Here is a 26033-nt window from a genome sequence, read left to right on the forward strand (position 1 = left end):
GGCTGGATCAGGAATTATGGGAGTTGAAGTCCAACAGGTCATAAAGTTGCCATGGTTGCCCACCCCTGTACTAGAAGACTGGATTGCAAATTTCAATGGGCAACTCTGAATCTACCCAGTCTCTGTCACCAAATTGTTATGTTACTGAGGTGGAATTCTTCATATAAGCCACCCTGAGTTGAAAGAGAAATGTTAGCATAAAAATACAATGAATAAATAAACTGGTATAAGTCAGATGCTGCACATTAGTATGCTTATCAAGTCAAAACTTGTGTTCCACCAAGAACGATTTTTAGCCCTGGCCCCAGTTCCAGCAACAAGAAGCTCTTGGGAGAATCCATAAGTACTCATAGAAATACTTTGAATATATATGTGTTATTTGCTATCATCTATCTGTCATATTAATAAGCATTTCATTTTGGGAGAAAAATAAAGTTCATTCATCATAGCAAATTTTCTGATTACTTGAGAATAAAAATTAGTGCAGATTGTGGTATCAATCAAAACCCGGAGACTCCAAAAGCCTTCTTAGCAGTAGTGCCTGTTTCTTAGAATCTCTGCGCACATTTTTCTTGGCACATTCTGCATGGCGCATAGCTTTAGTATCATCCATTGGGCTGGTCTAATGGTCCTTTGCACGTTGTTGAATTGGTTAACTGAAGCACTGCAGAGACCAAAGAAATACAAAACTAAGGGGCTTCTGCTGGATGTCTAAATCTGTCTTTAAAAAGAGAATCGAAGTTTATCTGTTACATTCATTATCTCAATTCCTCCTCCTTGGATATTTTAATTCAGCAATAACATATCACTTTCCCCAAGATACTGGCACTAACACTACTTTAGTCATCTTGTCCCACCTATTGCTCATTCCAGACTTTCCTATAGGTACTGCTCTCTTTTAGAATTAATGCATCTTAAAATGCCATTATGTCTCTTGTGATCCATATAACTAGCAGTGAAGCCTGCTGAGTCAATTCTACTTCAGAACAGGGTGTGCAATCCTTGATTCATACAAGGTGCTTGTATCTGACATAAAGACTAGGACATCACTCTGTATGTAAGATTTTCCACCATTCCTCTTTGCCTTTGTACCCTCTGTTTTTCTACCAGTCTTCCTTGCTGCCATCACCACCAGGTGGCTCTGCTAATTTCCTGATAGCACTTTGGTGATTGAGCTTATCAAACCTTTTCCATCTGTTTCACAGAACATTCACCTATTTACCAATAGGGCAGATTTTGTACTTTAGAGCAAAAGGAAATACTTATCACCAAATCTCTATTCCCTCTATCTCACTGTGTAGTTCCTTTGTTCTAGTTTCAAGCAGACATCACACTGGTCTTACAATTAATCTCTTATACCATGTTCAGTGACAGACAGCCAAAGTTCTGTCATCTTGACTTAATTTTCTGTTTTCTTCTCACCTAGAAGTATTGAAAATTAGTCCTATTGTCTGTAAAAGTTTACCTCATGTCCATTTACTCCGCTCCAGGCAGAATTTGTTGGTATTTTCATAGCTGACATTGAATGTTTTCTCAAGCATTTTTCCATCTCAACCCATTTTAACTTTCTTTGCCATTACCCTAAAATCAGTCTGTAATTCTCATAACTCTGTCACATATGTCTTGAAAACAGTGCCATAGTACACAATATATTTCATCATCAGAAACTCAATATGGGGTTGCTGTTGTTGGGAACTCTGAACTTTTAATGTTCAACCCTGTACCTGAATAATTCAGATGTCTGTCCTTTATGATGCTGATTTTTTTCTGACATAATCTTCTTGGTAACACTCTCCTTATCACCAGCTATACTACTAGAAAGAATTTTACAATCTTTAGATGTCCAGTGTAACTGGGGTACTGGGGTATGCATTACATGGCCTAATTCTTTTTATTACAGCCCACCTTTGTCTGCTTCTTGGAATGGATATAAATGGAAGAGGTCTTATCATGGTAATTTGTCAATTGAATAGTCAAAACAACCTTCCTATCTTATCATTTGTTGAAGGAATTGCCCTCATATACATAAGAAATAATTCAAATTGTGACGTGCTTCTGATACAATTATGGTCTGTAGTCATGGTGTCAACCTACCAACTTCAGTAGTTCTAGTGTCCATGTAACAGATGTTTCTTATAGCCATGCAGAGAGATATTGAGGTAGCCTTGAACAAGGAAAGTAAGAGTGATTAATTAAACACCTGCTCAGCCCTGAGAAAGAGTTAGGGGTGAGAAACTCGAAATAACCTCATTTTATCTTTTTTATAAGACAAGACAAAACTTGGTGTAGCTCTCAAGCTTTTGTTTTTGTTTTATAGAGTTTCAGTAGTTCTTGTGTCTGTTTTTTGACCTGATCAGCACATAAGAGTGAGGAGTTTATAGGTCTTAAGACCAGTATTAAACTAATTGTGTTACTTGCCCCCAGTCATTAAAAAACCTTTCTATCCATACATACATACTATAAAAATGTACAGGCTGCTGGGTCTTCAAGTAGAAACAATCCTCCTTCCCCTCTCAAGTACTTTGTGAGTATCTGTTATCCTACAGTTCCCTTTGCGGTGGCTTTAAGGGTATTGAGGCAAGAACTGGAACGGGACAACTCGCCACAGCCAACTCAACACAGCCAGCTTGCTGTGGCCAATTTTCTTCAGCCAATCACCATGGCCAACTTGCTGCAGGGCAATTTGCCATGGCCAACTCATTTCACTGCGAGACAACTCATCATGGGATTCACTTAGTTCTTTTTATTTTTGCTGACCACATTTTCATCAAAACTATTTTATCTCTTGTATTAAAGGAAATCATTCCTGTGATTTCCAGCTTTTGTAATGTTTTGATGAATAATAAAAGGAACTAACCCTGCATTGCATTGTCCTGGGCCTAGTTGTCCCATGGCAAGTTGACTACAGCGAGTAGGCCGTGGCGAATTGGCCATGGCGAGTTGGCAAGAACAGCATTCCATTCATACATAGTAGGCTCCTGTCTCCAATTAAAAAGTTCACCTCAGCTATAAAAGAGGATTATGCACAAACAAATAATCCATATGTATGAATACACAGATGATAATTCAGAAAACTACAGTTAGAAATAAGCAATCTGTCCTTCTAAAGAAAAATAACACATTTTGACACAATTTTCATTTATTTTGCTGGAGGAACTGCTAGGAAATTTACAAACCATCTGACTGACATAAGTCTTGCTTGAGAGTACCCAGTGAGATATCTGGCTTTGATAACAAACAAGGTGAATTATTTTTCCATGCTGGATTTTCCTTCAGCAGGTGAAGGAAACACTAGTAACAGTGCCAACACTTCTTCCCCTGTTCTGTTGCCCCAGCAATAACTTAAGGCACCAACTTAAGAGAAAAATAAAGGGAGTATTTATTCTGAAAATTATGCAAAATAGTTAGGGAAATAGTTCAGAAGGAGTTTAAAGATAAGTTTGAGGAAGCATTTGAACAATATACAAAATATGTGTTTATTTTATTTGTTGCTAATACAGGTAGTTCTTGACTTACGATCACAGTTGAGTCCAAAATTGTTTGCTAAGTGAGAAATTTGTTAAATGAGTTTTGCCCCATTTTACGACAACACAGTTGTTAAGTGAATCACCACAGTTGTTACATTAGTAACACCATTGTTAAACGAATCTGGCTTTCCCATTGACTTTGCTTGTCAGAAGGTCACAAAAGGCAATCACATGATCCTGGGATACTGCAGCCATCATCAATATGAACCAGTTGTCAAGCATCTGAATGTAAATCACATGACCATGGGGATGCTGCAACAGTGGTAATTTCACGTCATAAGTATGAAAAATCACTTTTCTCAATGCCATTTGTAACTTCGAATGGTCACTAAGTGAACTGTAGTATGTCGAGGTCTACCTGCACTGCATTGTATCTTAAATGTGTTTGTATTCTTTTTGTCCCTCCATAGGTAGCTTCAACATGGATATCCAGCCATTCCATTGCATTGATAGAAGTCCTGCCCAGTAACAAGTGTAAAGGGCACACTGGCTTCACCGGTTCCCTAATCTTGTTCTTCATTCACATTTACATGAGTGAAGTCTTCCTGCAGGATTGATACTTAAGCACAGCATCGAGACTAGGGAGTGGCATGGGGAAAGACAACAATGTTGTCTATGGTCCAATGTTGCTAATACATTTCAGTACCTTGCCCACGTTGAACGCCTGAACTCTAATTTAGGAGAAGCTTAACTATGGTTTAATTGTTTAATTGTCAGAACTGACAAACCACGATTTGCCACCAGATTTTGAAATCATGTTTGCCAGGTCTGAACAGTGAACCATAGTTATGTTTCTTTCTGGGCCCGCAGAGGCACAGTCATCAGGAAGTTCAGTCATCAGGAATTAAAGTGAGAGCAAAGTAGAGATTGATATCAAGGTGTGCAGCTGTTGTTTGCCATATACTTGGAAGCTCAGGGCTTGATCTGGCTTCTAAATTAGGGTTAGTGCAAACATTGCCTTGACGTGACGTTTTCTCTTTTCAATTGATTAAGTCAGGGACTGTAAATATTTGAAGATAATCTGAACACAGGCATTTGTGTTTTGACAGGAGGAATATGACAAGTACGGGATTCGGATTAGGGTCAAATTCCGTAGCAGCACGCAACTTCATGAGTTGACTCCCTACCATCAGAGTGGAGGAGAAAGAAGCGTTTCCACAATGTTGTATTTAATGGCTTTGCAAGAACTCAACAGATGCCCTTTCAGAGTCGTTGATGAAATAAATCAGGTATATATGCTGGCACTGGAAACAAAAGCTTCCTTCACTGTATTCTGTAGCAGAGAAAAAAATATTGCTGTTTATTTCTTTTACAGGGAATGGATCCAGTTAATGAAAGGAGAGTCTTTGATGTGGTAGTAGAAACTGCCTGCAAAAAGAGCACTTCACAATACTTCTTTATTACACCAAAGGTGTGTGGCTGAAAACTCTGCATCTTATGTAGATTTTATACAGACAAACCTGTCTAAAGCTTATCTTTTTCCATTTTGCATGAATCATCATATTCATTCTTAAACTAATTTTTAATGTTTAATTACATAGGTTGCCCCCCCACCCCCAATTTTGAAGCTGGAACTAAACCAATTTAATTTGGAGAAGTGTGTATATTGATTATTATTATCTGTTCATAACAATATGAAGGCCACTGGTGTTGGCCTTCATACTCATTGAGTTCTTCCCAAGAACCTAGGATTGATATTGAATCAGCATAGTGTATGTGTGGGTCCAAGCAGTGAGGCCTTTTGCAATTGACAGATGGAAATTTTGTCAATGTGCAGATTTTCTAACTGACTAATTATTATTTTTATTTTATCCCATCTAATAATAATATGTATTAGTCTAATATTTGAGAATGATCACTCTATAAAAAAACTACAGACCAATGAAAGTTATCCCCATTTCTGATTTTAAATTTGGATTGCCTTATTAGAAAATAAGTAATACTGATAACAATCTAATGTAATACTTTACCAAAAACATATAGTATAAGGCTTAGTTTTAAGTCAACCTTGGCAATTTTAAGACTTCTGGACTTCAACTCCCAGAATTTCTCAGCCATTATCATGGCTTGGTAGCAAATTAGAAGAAAGAAAATCAGATAATGAGAAATTGGCAAGTAGAGTCCGAACAGTTTTTCCTTTTCTCTGATGACATTCTACTTCATGGTATATGTTTGGAGCCACTTCTTTGAAGAATTATTTACATTTTTAAAAAGTAGCATGGCAGATTCAGTGGCATCCACAGGAGTGACAGCAACTTCTAATGCAAAATCTTTCTGACCCAAACGGATAAGTTATAACATTTATGTGATGATATCCCCAAGCATATTACAATGTCCCCCCTCCTCCACCCCAACAGCTGAGAGATGCTCATGGCTACATACTGAAAATGATTGCTAAAACTCCAGGTAGTTTTATAAACTAAATGTAAGCAATTAGAAGTAACCATCCCTGAAAATAATAAAATTAACTCTCAGGTAACTATGTACAGGTAGTCCTTGCTTAATAACTGTCCTGTTTAGCAACCATTTGAAGTTATGACACTGCTGAAAAAGGAATTTTTATGAAGGTCTTCGCACTTATGACTGTCACAGCATCCCTGCAGCCACACAATTGAGATCCAGGCACTTTACAGCTGGTGGGCATTTATGACCGTTGGCTGTGTCCTGAGGTCATGTGATTTCCATTTATGTGTTTCGCAGCTGCTTCCAACAATTGCTGGCAGTAAAACAGCAGTTGCTATTTTATATTATCAGCTCCAGTTGTAGTTGTTAAACGAGGGCTACCTATATGCCCTAACAATTCTTCCCCGTGAATATATTAGTAAATAATTATTATTAGTGTATTTGGAGAGAAGTTTTTGAATAGATAGCTTATATACAAACTGAAACAAATTATCTTGTGGGAGGCTATACCCTCCATCAACTTCTTACCAAATTTAGTGCTTATTTTACTGATAGTCTTATGAATGTCCACTTACAATAATATTAGATTCAAGCTATTTTGAAGCTTCTTTGTTTTCTGGCAAAAATTTTAGGAAACATATTTACTGATATTACTCCAATTTCTTTCTTCCTTTTTAAAATTTTAATAGTATGTATCTCTTCCTAGCATTGCTTTTATTTTATTAATCTTTGCTTGTGCATATATACTTTTTTCGATAAGGTAGCTCAACAATCAAACTCAGAGAGCATCAAAAACCTCTCATATTTCTTTTTCTGTCTCCTTTATTTATATATTCTGTCAACAGCAAAATTTTTCTTCACTGTAACTGTTAATATCTTAATATACTAGTGTTTATTTAATTGATTCAGCTCTGTAATTGAAAGGGATTAATAGTAAAAATAGTTCCCAATTTATTCTGCATATATTATCTTACCTAGCTAGCAATATTTGTCTATATTGTTGATCCAAATAGAATAGCAATACCAGAGAAAAATGAAATGTAGCTGTTATGGGACACATTTAGTATATGATAACTAATAACCAAGTATGCTTGGAAAAAAATAAATAATAAGATTGTTTAATAAGATACTTTTTTTCTTGCTTCTTAACAGCTGTTGCAGAATCTCAGTTATGGAGAAAAAATGACGATATTATTGGTCTACAATGGATCATCTATGCTAGAATCATGCAAGTGGGACTCAAAAGCTTTCTTTAGGAGGAGGCGGAGATTTCAACCATGATTAGCAGTAAAATATATATTTCTTTTTGAAACTGAAAAGAAAAATATTTGGAAAGATCAAGAATGAATGTATTTCTTAAAAGCACAATTTTTCTCTTGTAAAAGCCATTGATAGCCAATGTTTTATAAGACTAAAACACTAACCTTTTATGCTTATTTTTCTCTGAAGAACTGTAGATACCAATTTGGGGGATAAATTGATAAATTGAAAGGATATATTTTCTTACCAACGATCAATTATTTTAGATGAATTTGAAAAAGAAATGTTCTGCCAGTTGTTCACAACTTTAAAGCTTTAATTACATTTGTTACAATACGGCCTTATAAATACAGCCTTTGGATTAACTGGTAAACTGGTAGGTTCACCAAATCTGTTCAACAAAGATGTTTAACTCTTTAAATATCTGTTCTATATAACTGGGATATTGAACTATGAAAAATAGTCTTTCTAATTGCTGCTAAATGATGATAATTTCAAGCATTTCTGAAATATATAAAATATGCAGTGTCTTTTTATCCTAATCTCAGAAGCAACCACTTGCTTGACTGGTAATTTTATACACGGTACCATTCTTACAGCATGGGACATACTTACATTTTGTTCCATATGTTTGTCTTTTTTATAGGGAAAAATGCCAAATCTCTTTTTATATAATAAATATATATGGGAAATAGTAATTTATTTTCAGTTCTTTAACCCGTTAATATGGTAATAGAAACTGACTCATTTTTAAAGATATTTCTAATAATCAAAAATATCCACTAATTATCTCAGTCTTTAAATCATTTTTGATTAGCATACCCAAAGCATATTCATCAACAAGAGACATGAAATTTGTCTTTGTGAACCTAAGGGGCAAGATCCGTCTCCAGTAGATAATATTATAGAAGAATGAGAGAAATGTGTAATTTCCATAAAAATTGTTTAAACTGCATTTTAAAAGTATGGGAGACTAAATCCCATGAGACACTATGATTATTTAATTCTGAGTACATACATTTATTGTAATTTGAATGTTTAATGCAAGAATGCAATAAGTGCAGAGGTATTCAAGAGTATATACTTTATTGGTTTTAGTTAATTACTTCTCAAGTGACCTCCTTTTTATTTACTTATTTACACACACACACACACACACACACACAAAAACACACACACAGAATTGCTGACAAATGTTTTAAGAACTGGGTTTGCCTGCTCCATTCTTGCAGACTGATCAACATGCTAAATGCGTTTGCTTAGTCTCAACCACCTTGAGCTGGCTCTAGCACCCCGTAGTATATATGATTCCTCTTTATAAGGTTACATTTTAAGCCATAAAGTTTGCAACTAGACCAAAACATTTGTTAACTATGAACTCTAGCTGCTTTTTTGTAGATTTGTTTTTATTATTTTAATTATTTTTCCTGTATCAATGTGCAGGGTTTCGGTTCACCTATTTAAAAAAATTGGTTATCTCCTATTTTTAAAAAAATGTGAATAGTAAAAGGAAGCCCTTTTAATTATATCTCTATAATTAGTGCAATAATTTCATACTGAGAGGCTAGGAGCGCACGGGCTGATAATATTCCTTGTTTAAAACTATTGTTTTATGAAACTGACCAAAAAAAAAAAAAAAGATAACTTTAATCTTGGGTATTACTTTTCCTATAGGTATTACTTTTCCTATAAAGTAACTTTCCTTACTTTATAGGAAAGCAAAGGAGAAAACTGTCCCTTCTTTCCTGAAGAGTTAAATAGCAAGTATAGACCTTTCTAATCAGTTGATTTTCATTTTATAAAAACCCAAAAGTTTAACTTTGGGCTTTGGGACCAGACAGATATAGAGTTCATATTTTTCTCCACTGTCACCTGATGCTGAAAACTTTTCTATTTGCTTATATCACTTCCTTTTCCTGGAACTCTAGAGCGCCTATTACTCCCATTTGTAGACAGACATAGTGTCTCTTTGTGTATAGCATTGTGTGTGCCCTTGCAACATGGATTAGCTACAGTGTTCTTTCATCATGCAGCTCAGTAACGTATCTGTTGGGAGGAGTTAACAATGAGCCAAGTTGCTGAAGATAGTGTAACTGTAAGAGTCTGATGAGGACTGCCGAACCAGCTGTTTAATACCGGTAACAACAAGGAACCTCATGTTCATTTTAAATTATATTGCAAAAATTAAGAATACTTACATCAACCAAGAGTAGTTTTTGAAGGTGCAGGGAAAGAACTTGAATTAGATTTATTTCAGTTCCCTTACTCAAATTGCTGTGCTCAGAGTGTTTGACTTCTACATGTATAGGTTTTCTTTAATATTGAACTGACTCTAGTTTACCACCAGAGGCCACTCTAATACCATATGTGGGAGATCTGCTTTGCCATGTGGACTTGGAAGGTTTTAAAGGAAGTGTGTGTGGTGGGGGGAGGGGGGAAGGAGGGTAAATGCCCTCAACTTTCAGAATGAAAGGAAGGTCTCTTCCATCTGAAAACTATTTGGGACTGCACTTCTCTATAGCAAGTGTCTGTTGGCTGTGAGGAATGTAGACCAATTACATCAATGGTGGCCGCTTCTGGAAATCTGAGCCAGGAAAGGGGAAAAAAAAGAAGGAAACACTGGTCCTGTGGAAATAGTAATATCACCAAGAGTTGCTAAATTGCAGATAAAATAGAAGCTGGATTACATCAACACTTTGAACTCCTGGAAAGACACTTATCTTTCAGTTTGAAATAGATAAATATTGACTGATTTACTTGTTTACAACTTCAGAGAAGGAATGGGGTTCTAAGTTGTTTGGATGGAGAGAGTTGCAAATAGGTTTGCAGGTAATGAGTTCAACAATAGTCTGTAAAATAACCTAATTAGCCTTTGCAATGTTGGGCAACATTTTGCCATCCAGGTGTCATTGAAGTATAATTCCCATATTCCAGCATGTTGGCTGGAATTGCAAGGAATTGGACTTCAGCATCATCCAGACAGTACCAAAAATTGCATGCCCCAAGCTTATGATTTCCTGTGATGGTTTACAGCAGGGCTGCCAAACTCATGGTCTGTGGGCCGGATGTGTCATGCGCTGGCCACGCCTACGCGCGGCTTAGCGAAGGAAAAGTCGCAATATGTCACGTGACAATGCTATGACAGCGCGAGTTTGATACCCCTAGTCTGCAGTATGTGGTGTTTACAGTCATTCCCAACTTCATATACCACAGTAATTCTCAGCTAACTGATCTAACATATTTGGAGGAGCTGAAATTAGGAAAGATTGCCCTAAAGTGACATCCTCTTATGCAGTCATTGTCTCTGGTTTACTCGGCAAACTTTTGCATCTCTGTTTTTTGCCATTATATACAAAGTTATTCCAGCTGGATGCACTTATGCCCCCAAAAATCAAGGAGTTCTTGTGAGAATTAACACACACAATCTTACATTTCACATTATATGAGGAACATATATATGAATTAAATAAGCTAGATTTTAGGCGTAGGCTCTTGAAATTATTATTTGTACATTGTCTGAAGCTGCAGTGTTCAGGTTGGGAAGCCATAGACATTCTTTTAAAAAAATAAATATTTTAGAGTTAAATGTGAGTAGATTCATTTAGTGCAATAAAACTTATTTCTGAGTAACTAACCACAGGGTTTCTGTAAGGCTCAGAAGGATTGCTGATTTCTGCATATTGTCCTGTTGACTTTCTTGGTACTCAAGTGTTAAAATTCTTGCTTCTTTATGGCTAGGATTATTTTTAATGTTAAGTTTATATGGCAATCTTCATGGACTTATTCTCTGACTTGCAGTCTGTTTTGCGAGTAATGGAAGAAGGCTCAGGAACAAATAAAAAAACATATCCTTTGAATGGACAATCTGAGTTATGTTGGGAAAGGGCTGATAAAAAAAGTGTGATGCTGTTGTCTAAAATATACCTTCAAAAATATGAAGGCATTAAAGCAACATTTAAATTAAGCAAGAATGAATATTTGGTGTTGCTAGTACTGAAAACAGATTATATAAAGTAATGTAATAATAGATTTTAAAAGTATTGGTTTAATATCCATTTTTTCCTTCAAGGCCAGTCCTGTTTGTTCTGGTAGGAAAACACTTAAGTTGAAAGCGCTGTTGATAAGTTGTTATCTTATGGGCTGTTCCCAGCATTTTTTACCCCTCTAGAACATAATCAGACTAATCAGATTTTCCCTGCAAGGAGTTAAAGATCCTGAATACCAGAATAAATTAGATACCACAGAATATGAAGGTTTGAGTTAAATATTCCATCTGGGAATTAGCAATTTATCTTTGTTCACTTTTTCAGAACCATGAAAAGAATTCTCAAGGTCCAGATTGAAGGTTTTTCCCATCTGCATTTCTAAAAGGTTCCTGGAAAACATTCCTGGAAAAAAGAACTTTATTGGATACATTAGATTTCACTAAATAATCTGAATCTACGTAGGACCAAATTTGATTTTTTAGCATAAAGAGAGAGAAAATGGGTGCCGTTAGCCTAAAGTGAAATGTACTTATTTCCTTTAATACAAACCCAAAATAAATGCCAAAAAATGGGCAAAAAAAAGTTCCCGCCTAATAACAACACAGGATCACCCCAACTATCCATCATGGCCATTTCTCCTGTCTCCCAAAAGTCATGCTGGTTGTTGGCTAGGAAACTAGGAGAGTTGGCTAATACTTCCGAAAAGCACTAGATTTGGAGCCTTGACTGCAAAACATACGATCAAAAGTAGAGCCTTGACTGCAAACCTTTACAATCAAAGCAGAGTATGTCACAATAGCTATTTACATAAGTGACATAAAGAATTATCGCTTACTTTGATTATTTCTTCAATGTATACATGCCTCTGTACCCATAGGGAACTCAAAGTGAGCAATGGTATGAAATAAAATAGCACAAGAAGATGACACAGGAGACAAAATCTGCACCTTTTCCTAATGATGAGGTTACAATTGGGAGAGGACTGTTCTTAAATCTGGTGTTGAAGTTCAAAGTTCATCTTTGGCATTTCTGCCCTATCGAAGCAGCATCCTGTTGCAAACTTGCATGAGAACCCCTGAAAAATAAGAACTCAGAAACTAAGACTAAAAAATAAACGACTCATCTTGGCACACACTCCTTTTTCTGTGTGTCAGACAGAACAGCCAGCACATCGGAGAAGATGGGAAGGAACAGACCAACACTGTTTCACATTTAATGCAATCCAAATGCATGCTGAATTTTACAAATACAACTTGGAAATGACGGTTACTTCTGGACTAGTTGGTCTACCTTGAGGATTGAGTTGCCAAGTTGGGGTAGGAGGATTGTTGTCAAGGTATTGCCCTTGCACCTACCTTGACTTTGGTAACATGCTGCTGCATCAATAAAATTCTTTGACCAATTGAGGATATCAGATAAGATGTATAGCATTTGGGAAGATCTTGAAAGCTTATGCAAAGTGTTCAAAATAAGAACTGTTCCTTGGGTTCTTGTGTGCAACTAGCAAAACCTTTATCCTATCAGAGTGAAAACAAGGCTGTTGCCTTCCAGGCACCATTATTTTCTTACTGCAATTCAAAATACTGATCTTGAAAATCCAATATCATTCAGAGGGCCCTGGAATCTCTTGAGTTGAGAGCTACTTAAAGGCCTCTTCCTACACCTCTGTAGTCAAGATGGGGAAATTGCAGAAAGAGCTTTTTATACTGGCACTTCCCAGAATCTGCAACATATTTATCAAAAGCTTGTTAGCAAGTGGCAGGAACTAAGGGCAAGGATGAAGAATCTGTGGACTTCCAGATGTTGATATCCAAACCCATAAATTCTTCTGTGTGGCCAATTGTCAGGGATAGTGAGAATTGTACTCTACCTAGAATACAAGTGTCCGACCTTTAAGACTTGTGGATTTCACCTTCATCAGAGTTAAAAGTCTACTGGTCTTAAAGTTGCTAAGATTGGACAACCCTAATCTAGACAGTCAATATTTTCCTGAACCTTGGTGTGTGTGTGTGTGTGTGTGTTTTCTGACATATTAAACCTACCTTCTTAAAACATCAGGATGTTTTAACTATAAGCTTGTCTGATTTTTGTTTCTTTCCCGCTTCACCATTTTTTTTTACCTTTTAAAAAAGTTATCCATCTTGCAGTTCTGCCATTTTAATTGCTTGTTTTACTTTTATCTGTCTAAATCAGCTTTGCCCAACACAATGGCCTCTCTATATATTGAATTTCAACTCCAAAAGCTTTAAGTGACTGGAAGATTAAGAAGTTGTTTTGCTGATCTGGAAGAATCAAAATGGGGAGAGCGATTCAACTCCATTGTTGATAGATATTTCGTCTCATTGTTTTCTGTACTACCCAATTTTGAGCAATCAAACTCTGATACAAATCATCCCAAGCAACTTTTCCATTTTGTTTCATTTTATTTTTTTTAAGTATTTGGACATTTTTATATACATATGTACAAAAACACCTATTCCTACTTTTTTCTTTTTCTTTTTCTTTTTTCTTTTTTTTACAATTTCATATGATTTACAAAACAGGACAGCAAAATAACTTAGAAAGGATACGAATACTGTACAAAAATAAAATGGATTAAAGTTGTAAAGATTGGTATTTTACAGTGTTACAGATTTGTTAACCTGCAATAAAACAGCATTTGAAAAGTATGTCTGGTGCATACTGGACTAAGTCCATCAACAAACAGGAGAGACCTGTATAGAAGTCATCAAAATTGTTCACAAAAGATGTTGTATAGCTATAGTTTAAAGCCATGGCTTCTCTAGGAAGGTCTTTCTGAATGGAGGAGAGGAGCTGCATTCACGTCAGCACTCTTTTGAGAATTTCCAGAGTGGCCTGGCAAAGAAGTTCATCAAGAACTTGATTTTTCCTTCTTGTCAACACCTGCTGTAGCCTCTTCTTAAATTCCGATTTGCTAAAAGTTTGCAACCTATTTCACTGCGCTGTCAAGTGAAATACTCTTACACCAAATCTGACAAACTTGTCCAATTTTATTTTGTTAGTGGTTAATAAACTTTGGGTCGTTTCTGATGTTACTTTTGGAAGACTCCTAAAAAGCATATTTTACATCCCGTTGCTTACCAGATTTATTTGAAAGCAAGTTTCATTCATTTGAAGGAACACGGCTTTCAAGTAAGCATGCCGAGATTAAAACCCAAAGAAACATTCCCTGCTTCTGAGAGTAACCTCATGAAACTCCTGGGTGCTTGAGCCATACATCTCTTTTCTGGGGCAGAGCCATGGGAGTTACATTTCCCACATAAAAACATTTTAACAATTATAGTTCAGCTGGGTGCAATTGTCAGCAAACAGGGTTGAAGAAATCCTTGCTTCTGCGGCAAAGTGAAAAGAATTTGCTGGGACAAGGATCTATACTATACATGCTTAATCCTGCTCAGTTGCCCTTCAAATTACCAACTGATTCAGCCTGAGGAAGAGATTTGTTTGGGAAGAAGAAAACAGTGAATGGGTAAGAATTAAGCACCTTATTTTTTCTTTTGCCCCAACAACTGCAAATCAGGTGTCTTACATGACTTATGCAGCAGACTAATCATGCCCAAGATTCTCAACCCTGTTTGCTGTCGAATGCCAGACCAGCCCTTTAAGACCTGGTTATGCACACATTGTCTAAAACTAATATAGGAAGCAGGCCAGTGTCAATCGGTAGCCTAAGTACTGATATGCATGACAGCCCCAATTAAAAGTTGTCATGGCAGTTACTTCCCCTGCATCATAGCGGGAGAAACTTATGGCTATTTGCAGAAAGTGGTTGATCTGACATGTTTACTGGTTACCAAGCCAGGTGGTTTATCATCTCTCAATGCACATTAGTGGAGACATCCACAGTGACATAGAATGGGTTTATGTACATGTCAGTCAACCTACTTACTGCAAACTGGTAGCCACTCCGATACTAGAAATAACCCACCAGGATCGTGCACACCTCGTTGTGATGATCAGAATACCACAAAGGTGAATCCCAAATGTATTGGGGAGTCACTCTTTTTTATAGCTGGAAGAGCCGTTAAGAAAATCAACCTAGTCGTTGTTTTATACATCCTATGGTTGGATTTGTCCATAAGAATCCTTTTAGGAATGAGAGGAGCAGTTCCTATGATTTGTTGTTCAAATAATATATGCTGCCAAATTAGGTCACGGCAAACTATTCTACAAATGGTTTGGCTGGTGTGGTGAAGGCAAAGCCATCATTTCTATACCCTGACCTGAAGTCCACAAGGGAGCAACATGAATAGCACCATTTGGCCGTCTAGGACTTTCCAGCCCAAGGGACCAACTTAGAACCTTCGGGTGGACTGGAGGTGGCCACGTGTCGTATGAGATCAAGTCCTCAGCTGTCAGGAGACAGGCAAGTGCCCTAACCACCATTTCACCAAACCTAATTATTCTCATCTGCCTTTGTGACCTGATGAGGGTGCCATTTAAGTGCCTGTGGCTTGCTTTGTACAAAAGGTGGAATAACAGCATTCGGCTTTTGGGCTCTCTTGCTAAAACTGCACTTGTCCTATCCCAAAGCAACAGTAAAGATCTGGCAAACTGTTTAGTAGGACTCAGACTAGAGCTTAGGCTCCGGAGGATTGGTTTCATATAGAAAGGGAGGACGATTGGAATAGTACCACATTGCGAGCTGCTGACCAACCACATAGTCCTCACCCTTATTAAACAAGGCAGCATTAACAGTACTGATAAAAGCAGAATACTTTTTTTTTTAACACCAGAGCAATAGAAAGAGCCAGGCTACCTATTTTTATAAGGAAGAACAAACATCCCTACAATTTATTTTGGACACCAGAAATTAATTTTGGTTTATCATAAAACAAACGTTTCAAGAAGTTGAAACGGAGGTAGAAAGTGTGCTTGGTTTCCTGACATGTCTTCACTGAAGAACACTCGTTCCTTTTTGCTTCTGAAATGCCATTAAGTTGTTCATTGCCCCAACACCTTTATTTAAAAGCTGTTCTTTTCGCATAGACAGGTTTTATAATGAGCCACACAGGTAAAAATGCTTGATGCATACTGAGTTCTAGTGCTGGAAGCCACAGACAATTGTAGAATACTCTACTCTCTGAGATGTTTTATTTTATTTTTCTAGGAAGCTAGCTTTCTATCGGATGAAACAAGAACAAGATACTGTCATAGCAGGTATACTTTACAAGGTCGTATGTACAGATTCTTTACAAAGTTGGGCAAACCGATCCAGGTGTAATCCCTCTGGCTATCATGTGATTTCCTCACCCACAACCTACGTAGCCCTACGTAGGACAGTTGCACCACTCCTTCCATCATGAGAAAGAAGAGTCAAGGACAGAGGGGGCAGGAGGGAAGTCTGTAAACATGATTCTCCATCACCACGAGAGATGGGGAAGGGAACGTCCATGGATTACAACCTTCGTAAGGTTCATGCTTTCGACATTAACAAAGATGACACAGCTTGGCTAGATGCAAGAGCTTTTCTCCAATGTGGATGGTACCTCTGTTCCGAAGAGCAAACCGTAGCATTTGAAACAGGTGAAATATTGCCATTATCGTTAACTGTATCAAGCCTGATACGGAGGATTGAGATTGCAAGGTACGTAGTGGTGAGGCTCTGTCATGAAAGGTATTTCGACACACCTCCTGCATCCGAGTCTGAATTCCGACTTGCAGTTAGTTTGGTTGTTATTTCCCCAGACTCTGTACAACAGCTGCAATTTATGAAAAAGAAGACTGTTAAAAAGTAGTTTAAAAAAATTAGTGTTAGTTGCCTTCGTCCACATAAGAGAATGTTCTGTCGGAGAAAATAAAACAAGAAAAAGGTTCTCTACCGACTCCAAATGCGCATAGTTCCGTTAGCTGAGACAGAATTCCGGCGAGAGGTGAAGAAAATGCACCATTGAGAAAAAGAGTCGTAAGAGAGAGAAAAAAAACTTTTATAAAAGTGGTAGCTTATCAAGATGGTTGCTGCTGTTACGCATTCATTCCAACAAAACCCAGCAGAATAAAGCACTGGTAGTGGTATTCATATAGTACAGTACAGTATATGGTTGCTTTTCAGATGAAAGTCTAGGAACAGCTAAAGGAGAAAAAAATAGTCTCATACTTCTGCCACATTTCTTTGCATGATTTAGGTTGCATTGTTTCTTTTCTACATGGCAAAGAATAGCCTCTTGTGTGTGATGCCAGCTGATTTCTTGTTTTCCTTTTGGTTTCATAATTGGTTTCTGTGCATGTTTCCACTGGGAAAAAAAAGAGCAGCTCAAAAAGGATAACTTGGTGAAAAGTACAGTTTCCTTCCACCAATCTGGTACTGTGAACGATGAATTTTTTTTTTCTTAACAGTCTTGAACAGGGTGGACCACTGAGAGAGAAACGTGAAATTCCATCTATCATGTGCTACGATGTTTTTGTTTTGCTTTACTTGAAAAATACTTAAGTGAGTTGGAAAGTGGTTTCACTAAACTGGATTTTTTTTTTTGTTTTTGTTTTAAAATACAAGCAGCATTACATTAGTCAACAAAACATCTCCATGACACAGCAATCACAAAGAGCTTGGAATCACTACTGTGGTGTCACAGGTCAAATCACCCAGTCACATATAATTATATACAGATGTGTGTGTGTGTGTGTGTGTCTGTGTTCACACACATGCACCCACACACCAGTGTTGATTCTTTAAACTATAAAAAGTTGCATTATTTCTGCTGATCCCCAAACAGCCCCCCCCCCACTCCCTACGCCCACCCAACAGCCACTGGTTTAAGACTGTGGTTGGTAGCACAGCAGGGTGGACAGAACAAAAAATGTTAATCTTTAAATTTCCAGCTACATGTGCTTTAAAAATGCAAGTTGGGGGGGGGTGGGGATTTTACTGTACAGTGGTGGACATATTTGTGCTGATCCATTCTACTTTTTTCACTGACGGCCATCTCCCCACCCTCACCCTGGTTGTAGTCTTTCCTTCAAAAGGAGGCAGAGCTGGTCTTTTTAGATCGCTTGATCATGCTAGGGTGGAACTCAGTATGGCGACGGGCATGCTTGGTCAGATGGTCACTCCGCATGAACCGCTTCTCACAAAGTGGGCATCGAAACTGCTTCTCCCCAGTGTGGGTTCGGTAGTGCCTTGTTAGCTCATCAGAGCGAGAGAACTTTTTAAGGCACTCTGGCCATGTACAAGGAAAAGGTCGTTCGCCTGAAGGAAGACAAAAAAGGGAGAGGAATGAGATGTGATTGATTCAAAACATATGGAAAGAGTTCAGCCCAGGAGGAATGTCACAGGAATGGTGAAAGAAAGAAGAAAATGTCCCACAAATTACTGCTCAGGGTCTGCACAATGCTAAATACTCACAACTCTATAAGTCTGTAGAGATTCTCAGTCATCTAGGTCACAGTTGTCCCAAAGGTGTTTTTTCAGGAGGTAACTGGACTTCCTTGTTTTTTCTTTTGAAGACATTTCGCTTCTCATCCAATTTATCTGATAAACCTCCAAGTGCTTCAACGACCCTCTAAAAGGATGCAAATGACCAGCTGTCTGCAAGGAATACAAATCCTTCCATTCCCCACTAGCCTGTCAGAGCTGAAGAAGTTTCTTGAGAAGTGAAATTTTCTTTTGAAAGTCTTCAAAAGAAAAAACAAGAAAGTCCAGTTGCCTCCTGAAAAAGCACTTTGGGTCACAGCTCAATACGGAAGACACCTGAATCCAACATATTCTGTACTCCAATTCTAATCCTACATCCCAAGCACAGTTATCTTCATGCAGAACAGTTGTCCACTCCATGGATCAGAGATTCTTAAGTATCAATATTAAAAGAACGAATTACACCACTGAGTAACTGCCTTTCCCATCCATATTTAGACCCTAACTTTTAGCGGATACAGAACACAATCTTTTGTGCACTTAGGTTTAACAATGATGAGGTGGCACATATATTTCTGTTATTAAGCAGACCCAAAGCTAACCCTTTGAATACAGGTGCCATCTTTTAACCAGACCACCAAAAAAGAAAAAGAAAAAGAGGAAAGAGACCAACCAGATGAAAAAAAGAAAAAGAAAAAAAAAAGGAAAAATGCAGCAGCATTAAGTTGGTAAAGGAGAAAAAGCATGTTATCACGAACTATTTTAAACCATACTGTTTATGGCATTTCATTTTATTATCCATGGAGATGAAATCCTGAAGATTATCATAGTGAGCTACAGAGTTTTCACAATAGAATAGTTTCGAGCTGTACAGTAGATACGAGAAACAAAGGATTATTTTGAAATAGTTTTCTGTAAAACAACTTTCCTAAGTTTTCCTTTTACTATTTACTTGATTCTAAAGTCAATGTGTCCTGTTATTTTGAAGGTAGGCTGACAGCAACAGAAAATATGGGAACAGTTCTTCGGAAGAAGTATGACTAAACAGCATATTTGGGCTCTCCAGCGATGAGGTCTTTCTGACTTGAAGTATTGCTGGAATGTCCACTAAAGAAAAGGGTTGTCTGGTTTTGCATCAGATTTCAAGCACTACCAAACAGCTATGTCTTCCATGCCTCCTGTGTAAGAAATATTTCACTAACAAACTGCGTTCTCTTAAAATCAGGTCAGCTTGCAAACTCGAGAAATCTTGTTCAAAGACCAGCCAAATGATTCAGTTGGCAGCGTGCTATAACTTTACAAACGGTTTCAGGAAATGTTGCTGAAGCCAAAGTACAGGCCTGTTTAACACAGAGGTGTGGACCGCTGACATTCCCCTAAAGGAAAGCTGACAATAAAAATTAAATGTGAAGAATTGTGCATTGGTATGTGGCTGATGTAAGGCATTACGTGTAACTCTTTGCACACACCCCTGTACTAAAGAAGCCTCATTCAACAGTGGATCTGCTGTTCAAAACTTTATGTGATAAGTACTGCTTTCACAAGTAAACCTATTAGTAGACAACCTATAGGTGACTGACAGTAATTCTACCATTGTGACACTGTTAGCATGGGGCGTTGTGATAGTTATCTGAAACCACAGATGCGGTTGCTAATGGCAAAATCCACCATGCATATCCTTCCATATCCTACTGGTTTTTATTATTTCAGGGCCCATCGAAACAGATATATATTTTCCCCAATCCCTGCCAAGATGAATGGTATTCATTGTTAGAAGAGGAATGGAATGTTGGTCAGAACATTATTTATTGCAAAGCTTTCAAAGTATTTCATTCGAACATTTGCAAGTGGGTAGGAATCCAGGAAAGCAAACAAGGAGAGCTTAGTTTTCTATGAATCATCTTTACAAGTGCATGCCAATGTACTTCCCCTCTTCTTTTCCATGTGCAAAAGCAGCTTGTATGATGTGATTATTTTTGTATGTACATGACTGCTAAAATCCCTTGCTTGACAATCTTAATAAAGTGTAACTGTGAAGAACGTTTTTTTTTCTTAAAAGGGCCTAAAGTCCAAAATAGAAGAAAAAATAACTTAGTCTCTCTTCATGTATAGCTGATTTGTTTATGAATGCAGACCCTTCCAATCACCCTCGATATGTCAGAAAATACTAAAGGTAAAGTTTCCCTGTCCATCTCTAAGGCTCACTCGTCATCTCTATTTTATTGGCCAAAGGAGCCAGCGTTGTCCGAAGACATTTGCCATGGTCGTGGGGGCAACACTGTTACCTTCCCATCGAAGTGGTACCTATTAATCTACTTGCATTTGCATGTTTTCGAACTGCTAGGTGGGCAGGAGCTGGGGCAGGAACAGGAGCTCACCCCGTTGCACGGATCTCGAACCCAGACTGTCAGCTTTCCAGCTGACAAGCTCAGCATCTTTAACTGCTGAACCATTGTGCTCCTGCCCCCCAGAAAAGACTATTGTGACTGAAAATCCATTTCCAACATTCTCAGAGCAAAGTATGTACAACTAATCACATACACTAAGAAAGTAATTTACCTTAAGCAAATAATCATAGGGTTTTTTTCTCAGAGAGATATTAATATCTATGTTAGAGATCTATAAAGATGACCTAACCTCCAAGATATTCATACACACTTGCTTTCCCTGAAGTTTTTCAAATCAAGTGGTGAGCACAACATTCCAGTGGAAGTCCTAAAGAGAGAAACAAAGAGAATGTACACAAAGAAGACACGGATGCTGGACTGTCTGATCTGGTTCCCAGACAGTGTTTTTTTGTAGCAAGGCATACATGACCAACACGAATCAAATTATGTATGAATGTATTTGTGTTCTGAAACTAATGTTCAGACATATGTAGGACTTTCATAAAAGAGTTTGCAGAGCTTAACGCATTGTAAGCTGCCCTGAGTCTCCGGAGAAGGGCGGCATATAAATCAAATAAAAAAAAAAAAAAGGGTTGCTGATTATAAGGAAAGTGCAGAACTGCCTGCAACTGTTTGTGGTTTGCCAGAATTCCCCGGCTATAACTGCAAACAGACTGAACCCCAGCATATATAGGTGTTTTAATGTAATTACAGGTTGTCCTCAATTATCAGCCATTCATTCAGAGCAAATATTTGAAGTTACAATGGCCCTGGAAAAGGAGATTTATGACTGGTCCTTGAAGATGCAGCCAACAACATCCCCATAGTCACATCATCACAATTTGAGCACAAGACAACCAGGGTGCATTTTATGATAGTTGCAGCTTCCCATGATCACATAATCACCCTTTGCAATCTTCACAGCTGGCTTCCGACAAGCAAAGTCAATGGAGAAGCTGGCAGGAAGTTGCAGGTCTTGGTCACTTAATAAACTGGTGATTTGCTTAAATAACCAGAGCAGAAATTGTAACTCAACACGTTCATATCACATCTCACATTACAACTATGTCACTTAGCAATGAAACTGCTGGTCTTAACTACTGCGCAATCAGTAAGTGAGTACCACCAATAATGGAAAGGCAAATCTATTTAAAAGGAATCTTGCATACGGCTGCAGCTTTTGATAAACTCAGGGGTGCACAGGAGGCTTCATTTGCAGCTCAGAATCCCTGTAGCCGAGGATAACCTATATGGATCTATATGATTACTTCTACTAAAAATCTCTGGGCTAGAAGCTTCATTTTCCTTCAAAAAAAGCCATAATACAAAAGTGGATTATTAGAAATCCAGGTATTGCACCAGTCATCAAGCTTGAATATAGTCTTTGATTGGAGAATGTTGCCAACTACGTCAAGATATTGATGCTTTTACTCTTGAATGAAGTAGTAAATGGAGATACAGATACTAATTATTCAGTCTTGAGAATGACTCACTAGTATCCCAATAATGTTCTCATTTAAACTCACTGGGGGGGGGGAAATAGAAGTTGTTTTATTAAGCCTGAGTATGGAACATAGGAAAGAATACTGTACCATTTATTCATAAATAAACTTAGCCAAATAGCCACATGAGCTAATGAAGTAGGAGAGATAGAAAGATGTAAACTTATAAGTTTAAGGGAGTGAATCAGAGTGATCAGCTCCAAACCTGAGCACTTTCTTCCAAAGGGTGTGTATCTTCAATAGCATAATAATGAAGTCTTCCAAAACAGACAAGTGTCTCATAAAATGTCAAGTGGTTGAGCCCTCTCTCCTCCCGGATCTAACCACAATAACATAATGAGATGAAAAACGATCAGGTTTGTTCTGGACTTGAGAAGCTAAACTAAAAAAAAAAAAGGGGGGGGGGAGGGAGAAACAAAAAGAGAGGAATTGAATCCACAGCATTGTTTGAGACAATGAAGGAGAGAAGAGAATCCTGCTAGTTCAACTTGGATAAAACATGAAAAAGGCCAGCCAAGTCTTGGACCACTATTGCACAGCAAGAATGAAGCTGTGACTCCAAATCCTTCAGCAGGTCCTTCCTTGAGGTTTCATGTGTCACCAACGGGGGTTATTACATTGATTCTGTTATCAACATTTCTGCAGCAATTCATCCATCTGCAGACTATGTTTTTAGTAGCTGCTGAAAGCAAACAGCATGATGATGTTTCATCTCAAACTAAGTATCATTAATTTATAAAATGGGAAGGCAGTTAGTGATTGGTAGTGACTTTTTGAGATTTGTGAGAGATTTCTGTTGGGATTATGATTTCAGTGAAACAATAGAAGGTTCTGCTTTTCTAGAAGGAGATGGGAGAAAGGGAGAGAGTAATGAATTAATTAATTCATATTGATCTACATTTAGAGGGGATGTAAAAGTATAGGGAAAGTACCATCCTATTCCTAGCCCTATCCCCAATCCTGACCATAATCCTAACTTGGCAAATACACAGTAGTCATTACAATTATGACCTCCCCATCTCACTGTACCTTCAAGCAAATATTAAAAATTAAACTGACCTAGATAAGATCATGAACCTAAGATAATATCAAAATGTTCTTTGTAACAAACTCGGGTGACTTTTTAAAAATGTCCTTCTTCTGAACTTCTCAAATATACATCCATTAAAATCGAAGTTCTACTTGCTCACCTATGCTCACCCATATCAATGCTAATATCACTGTTATCCCAGATATCCCAAGAGAAATAGATGTACTGATAAGGGAGAATATTTGTAGCTCAGGGTTGAAATGAGGGGTCCTTGGTGCTCTCTGAGCTTCTTGTAGACAGTTTATTGCCCAAACTAGGTAACATTATCAGGGCACTGATGATGTTACCCAGTTTGGTAATGAAATGTCTGCAAGTAAACCACCAAGCCCAGTGAGCATTAAGGACCCCTCAGAAATAGTTGTCATTAGCAGCATCCTTCCCCACCCCCGTGGGTGTAAAAATGTAATATGGAAACCATGCTCACCCACAATCCTCTGTGAACGTCCAAGATTCAGATAAGGGAATTACATTTAGGAACATTTTTGATACGACTAGGAATTCCATAAAATGTATCAACCCAAATTCACTTGATGTCCCAATTAGCCTGATGGATAGAGTTCCTGCTGCACTGGTAGTTCATCTTCTACTAAGAGAAAATAAAGCTAATGAGGAAACAAGGGAAAAGTGTAAAAAAAAAAATCACTGTGATGGAACATTCTGACCAACGGCTCTAGAAAAAGCAGAAGAAATTTTTAAAAAATATAGCTATAGGATTATGATTCTGAATAGGAGTAAAACACATTCAAGCCCAAGGCCAAAATACATTTATTTCTCAGGATCAAGATAAACATGGGCTTTCATCAAAATGTGATAGCTGATTGCCACCATTACTAGTCACTTCTACATTACTCAAAGGAGCTGAGGAAAATCATTGACCAAAGAGAGCCACTCATTGCTGCTTTAAACTTGTCTATCTTGTGCTTGCTGTTTGGCCTTGAATCTATCCCCTTGGCAATGATCCTCATAGATTAGGGACACGTATCCTGGAGGCCTCTAAAGGCAAAGTGGAGAGGCAGAATAAAACATAGTTGTGAACAGAAGCAGGAATGTCCTATGCAGCAGCCATTTTGTTGCACAAGCTTAGTGTATGAGCTTCAAAGCAAGACCACGCTAGAAAGGAGATTTTAAGCCTTTACTGCCCCACAACACAACAATCTTTTTACAAATGTATTGATTTCATCTGTAGTTTTTTAATCCCAATGCAAGGTAGGAAATGATTTATTATACGTGATCAGTTTTTTTCCCCCTATCAATCACAGATTCCTCCCCCCTCCCCCCATAATCTATCCCTAACTTGATCTTTCAGGTCTTCCAACAATGCACCCATTGCCACTTGGTGCTGTTGTCCTCTTCTCCTCTTTCCTAGAATTAGATTCTTCTCCAGAGAGATAGGTCTTTGCACAATGTGTCTGAAATAGGATAATTTGACCCTGGTCATTTGTGCCTTGACTGAGAGGAACTATGTTAGACAGACTGGCAGACATATAAAAAGTTACAATTCCTGAGAGCTTCCAGAGAGGTTCATGTGAACTAGACATCCCCAAAGAAGGGGGACAGTATACAGCAGAGATTGCCAAACAGATTTTATTTATGGATTTATTTATTTATGGATTTATTTATAATCCCACCTTTATTGTTTTTACAAATAACTCAAGGTGGTGAACATATCCAACAGACCTTCCCCCTCCTGTTTTCGGCACAACAACAACCTTGTGAAGGGAGTTGTTGTTGTGACTGGCCCAAAGTCACCCAGCTGGCTTTCATTCATAAACCCCATGGTCTCCCACTTTCCAGCAAGGGGGCCTTAATTACTAGACCAAACTGGCTCTCTTGGCAGAGATTAGGCAATACAAGCCTTTCCAGACAAAGGAGAGATAGTCAGAACGTGTGTTTGTTTTCTGAACAGTTGCTCCTCATGAGTAGAATGCAGGAATTTAGGTTTTTGGAGTTGGTTTTTGGCTGGGAGTTGAGGGAATTCAATTAAATCCATAGTTCATTATATAGACACAAAGTTCAGTCACCTCATTTCTTAATCACTTTTGGATGTAATTAATGTATAGCTAAATACAGGTTGTCTAAGTGTCAGGATAAGACTCCACTTTATTTTTAATCTCTCACTATTTTTTTAAATAACTCAAGGCAGTGAACATAGCTAATACTCCTTCCCCCTTTTATTTTCTCCACAATAGCCAAGGTGAGTTGGACTGAGAGAGAGTGACTGGATCAAAGTCACCATCAGTGATTTATAATTCTTTTCAGATTACAAAGGAATAAAGGAAGGAAGGAATTTTAAGGATTTATAGTTTTTGGCAAAAATCTTAACCTGATCCAAGAAAGTTTAAAACAGATAAAGAGGACAGTTATTTTAAAAGATTTTTTTAGTGAAAGTATTTTTAAATAAATTGAGATTAAATTAGACAAATGAACCAGACTACCATCCATGAGGATATCTTCTGTTTACTATTGAAGAGTGGAGACAATTAATGGATTTTGCAAAATAAAAAGA

At 37.7% G+C, this 26033-nt stretch overlaps 2 protein-coding genes across 4 annotated transcripts in view; one reads left to right on the forward strand and one right to left on the reverse strand.

Moving 5' to 3' along the window:
- SMC5 (structural maintenance of chromosomes 5) overlaps window positions 1-11066 on the forward strand; it is a 43513-nt gene extending 32447 nt beyond the window's left edge. For 2 of the 3 annotated variants that reach the window (XM_070938632.1, XM_070938635.1), the window contains 3 exons: window positions 4577-4756; window positions 4843-4938; window positions 7083-7888. In XM_070938632.1, coding sequence (XP_070794733.1) covers window positions 4577-4756; window positions 4843-4938; window positions 7083-7211 — 405 coding nt within the window. In that variant the 3' untranslated portion in view covers window positions 7212-7888. Of the gene's footprint in view, window positions 1-4576; window positions 4757-4842; window positions 4939-7082; window positions 7889-8904 lie in introns of those variants that run through there. The other variant, XM_070938634.1, reaches the window with a different exon arrangement.
- A 2513-nt stretch (window positions 11067-13579) lies between these two features.
- The window catches only part of KLF9 (KLF transcription factor 9), a 29279-nt gene continuing 16825 nt past the window's right edge, over window positions 13580-26033 (reverse strand). The window contains exon 2 of the mRNA XM_070938636.1: window positions 13580-18383. Coding sequence (XP_070794737.1) covers window positions 18154-18383 — 230 coding nt within the window. The 3' untranslated portion in view covers window positions 13580-18153. The remainder of the gene's footprint in view (window positions 18384-26033) is intronic.

Source organism: Pituophis catenifer, unplaced genomic scaffold (assembly GCF_029215685.1).
Source record: "Pituophis catenifer annectens isolate HBS135680 unplaced genomic scaffold, rPitCat1.0.hap2 SCAF_2, whole genome shotgun sequence".
NCBI lineage: Eukaryota > Metazoa > Chordata > Lepidosauria > Squamata > Colubridae > Pituophis > Pituophis catenifer.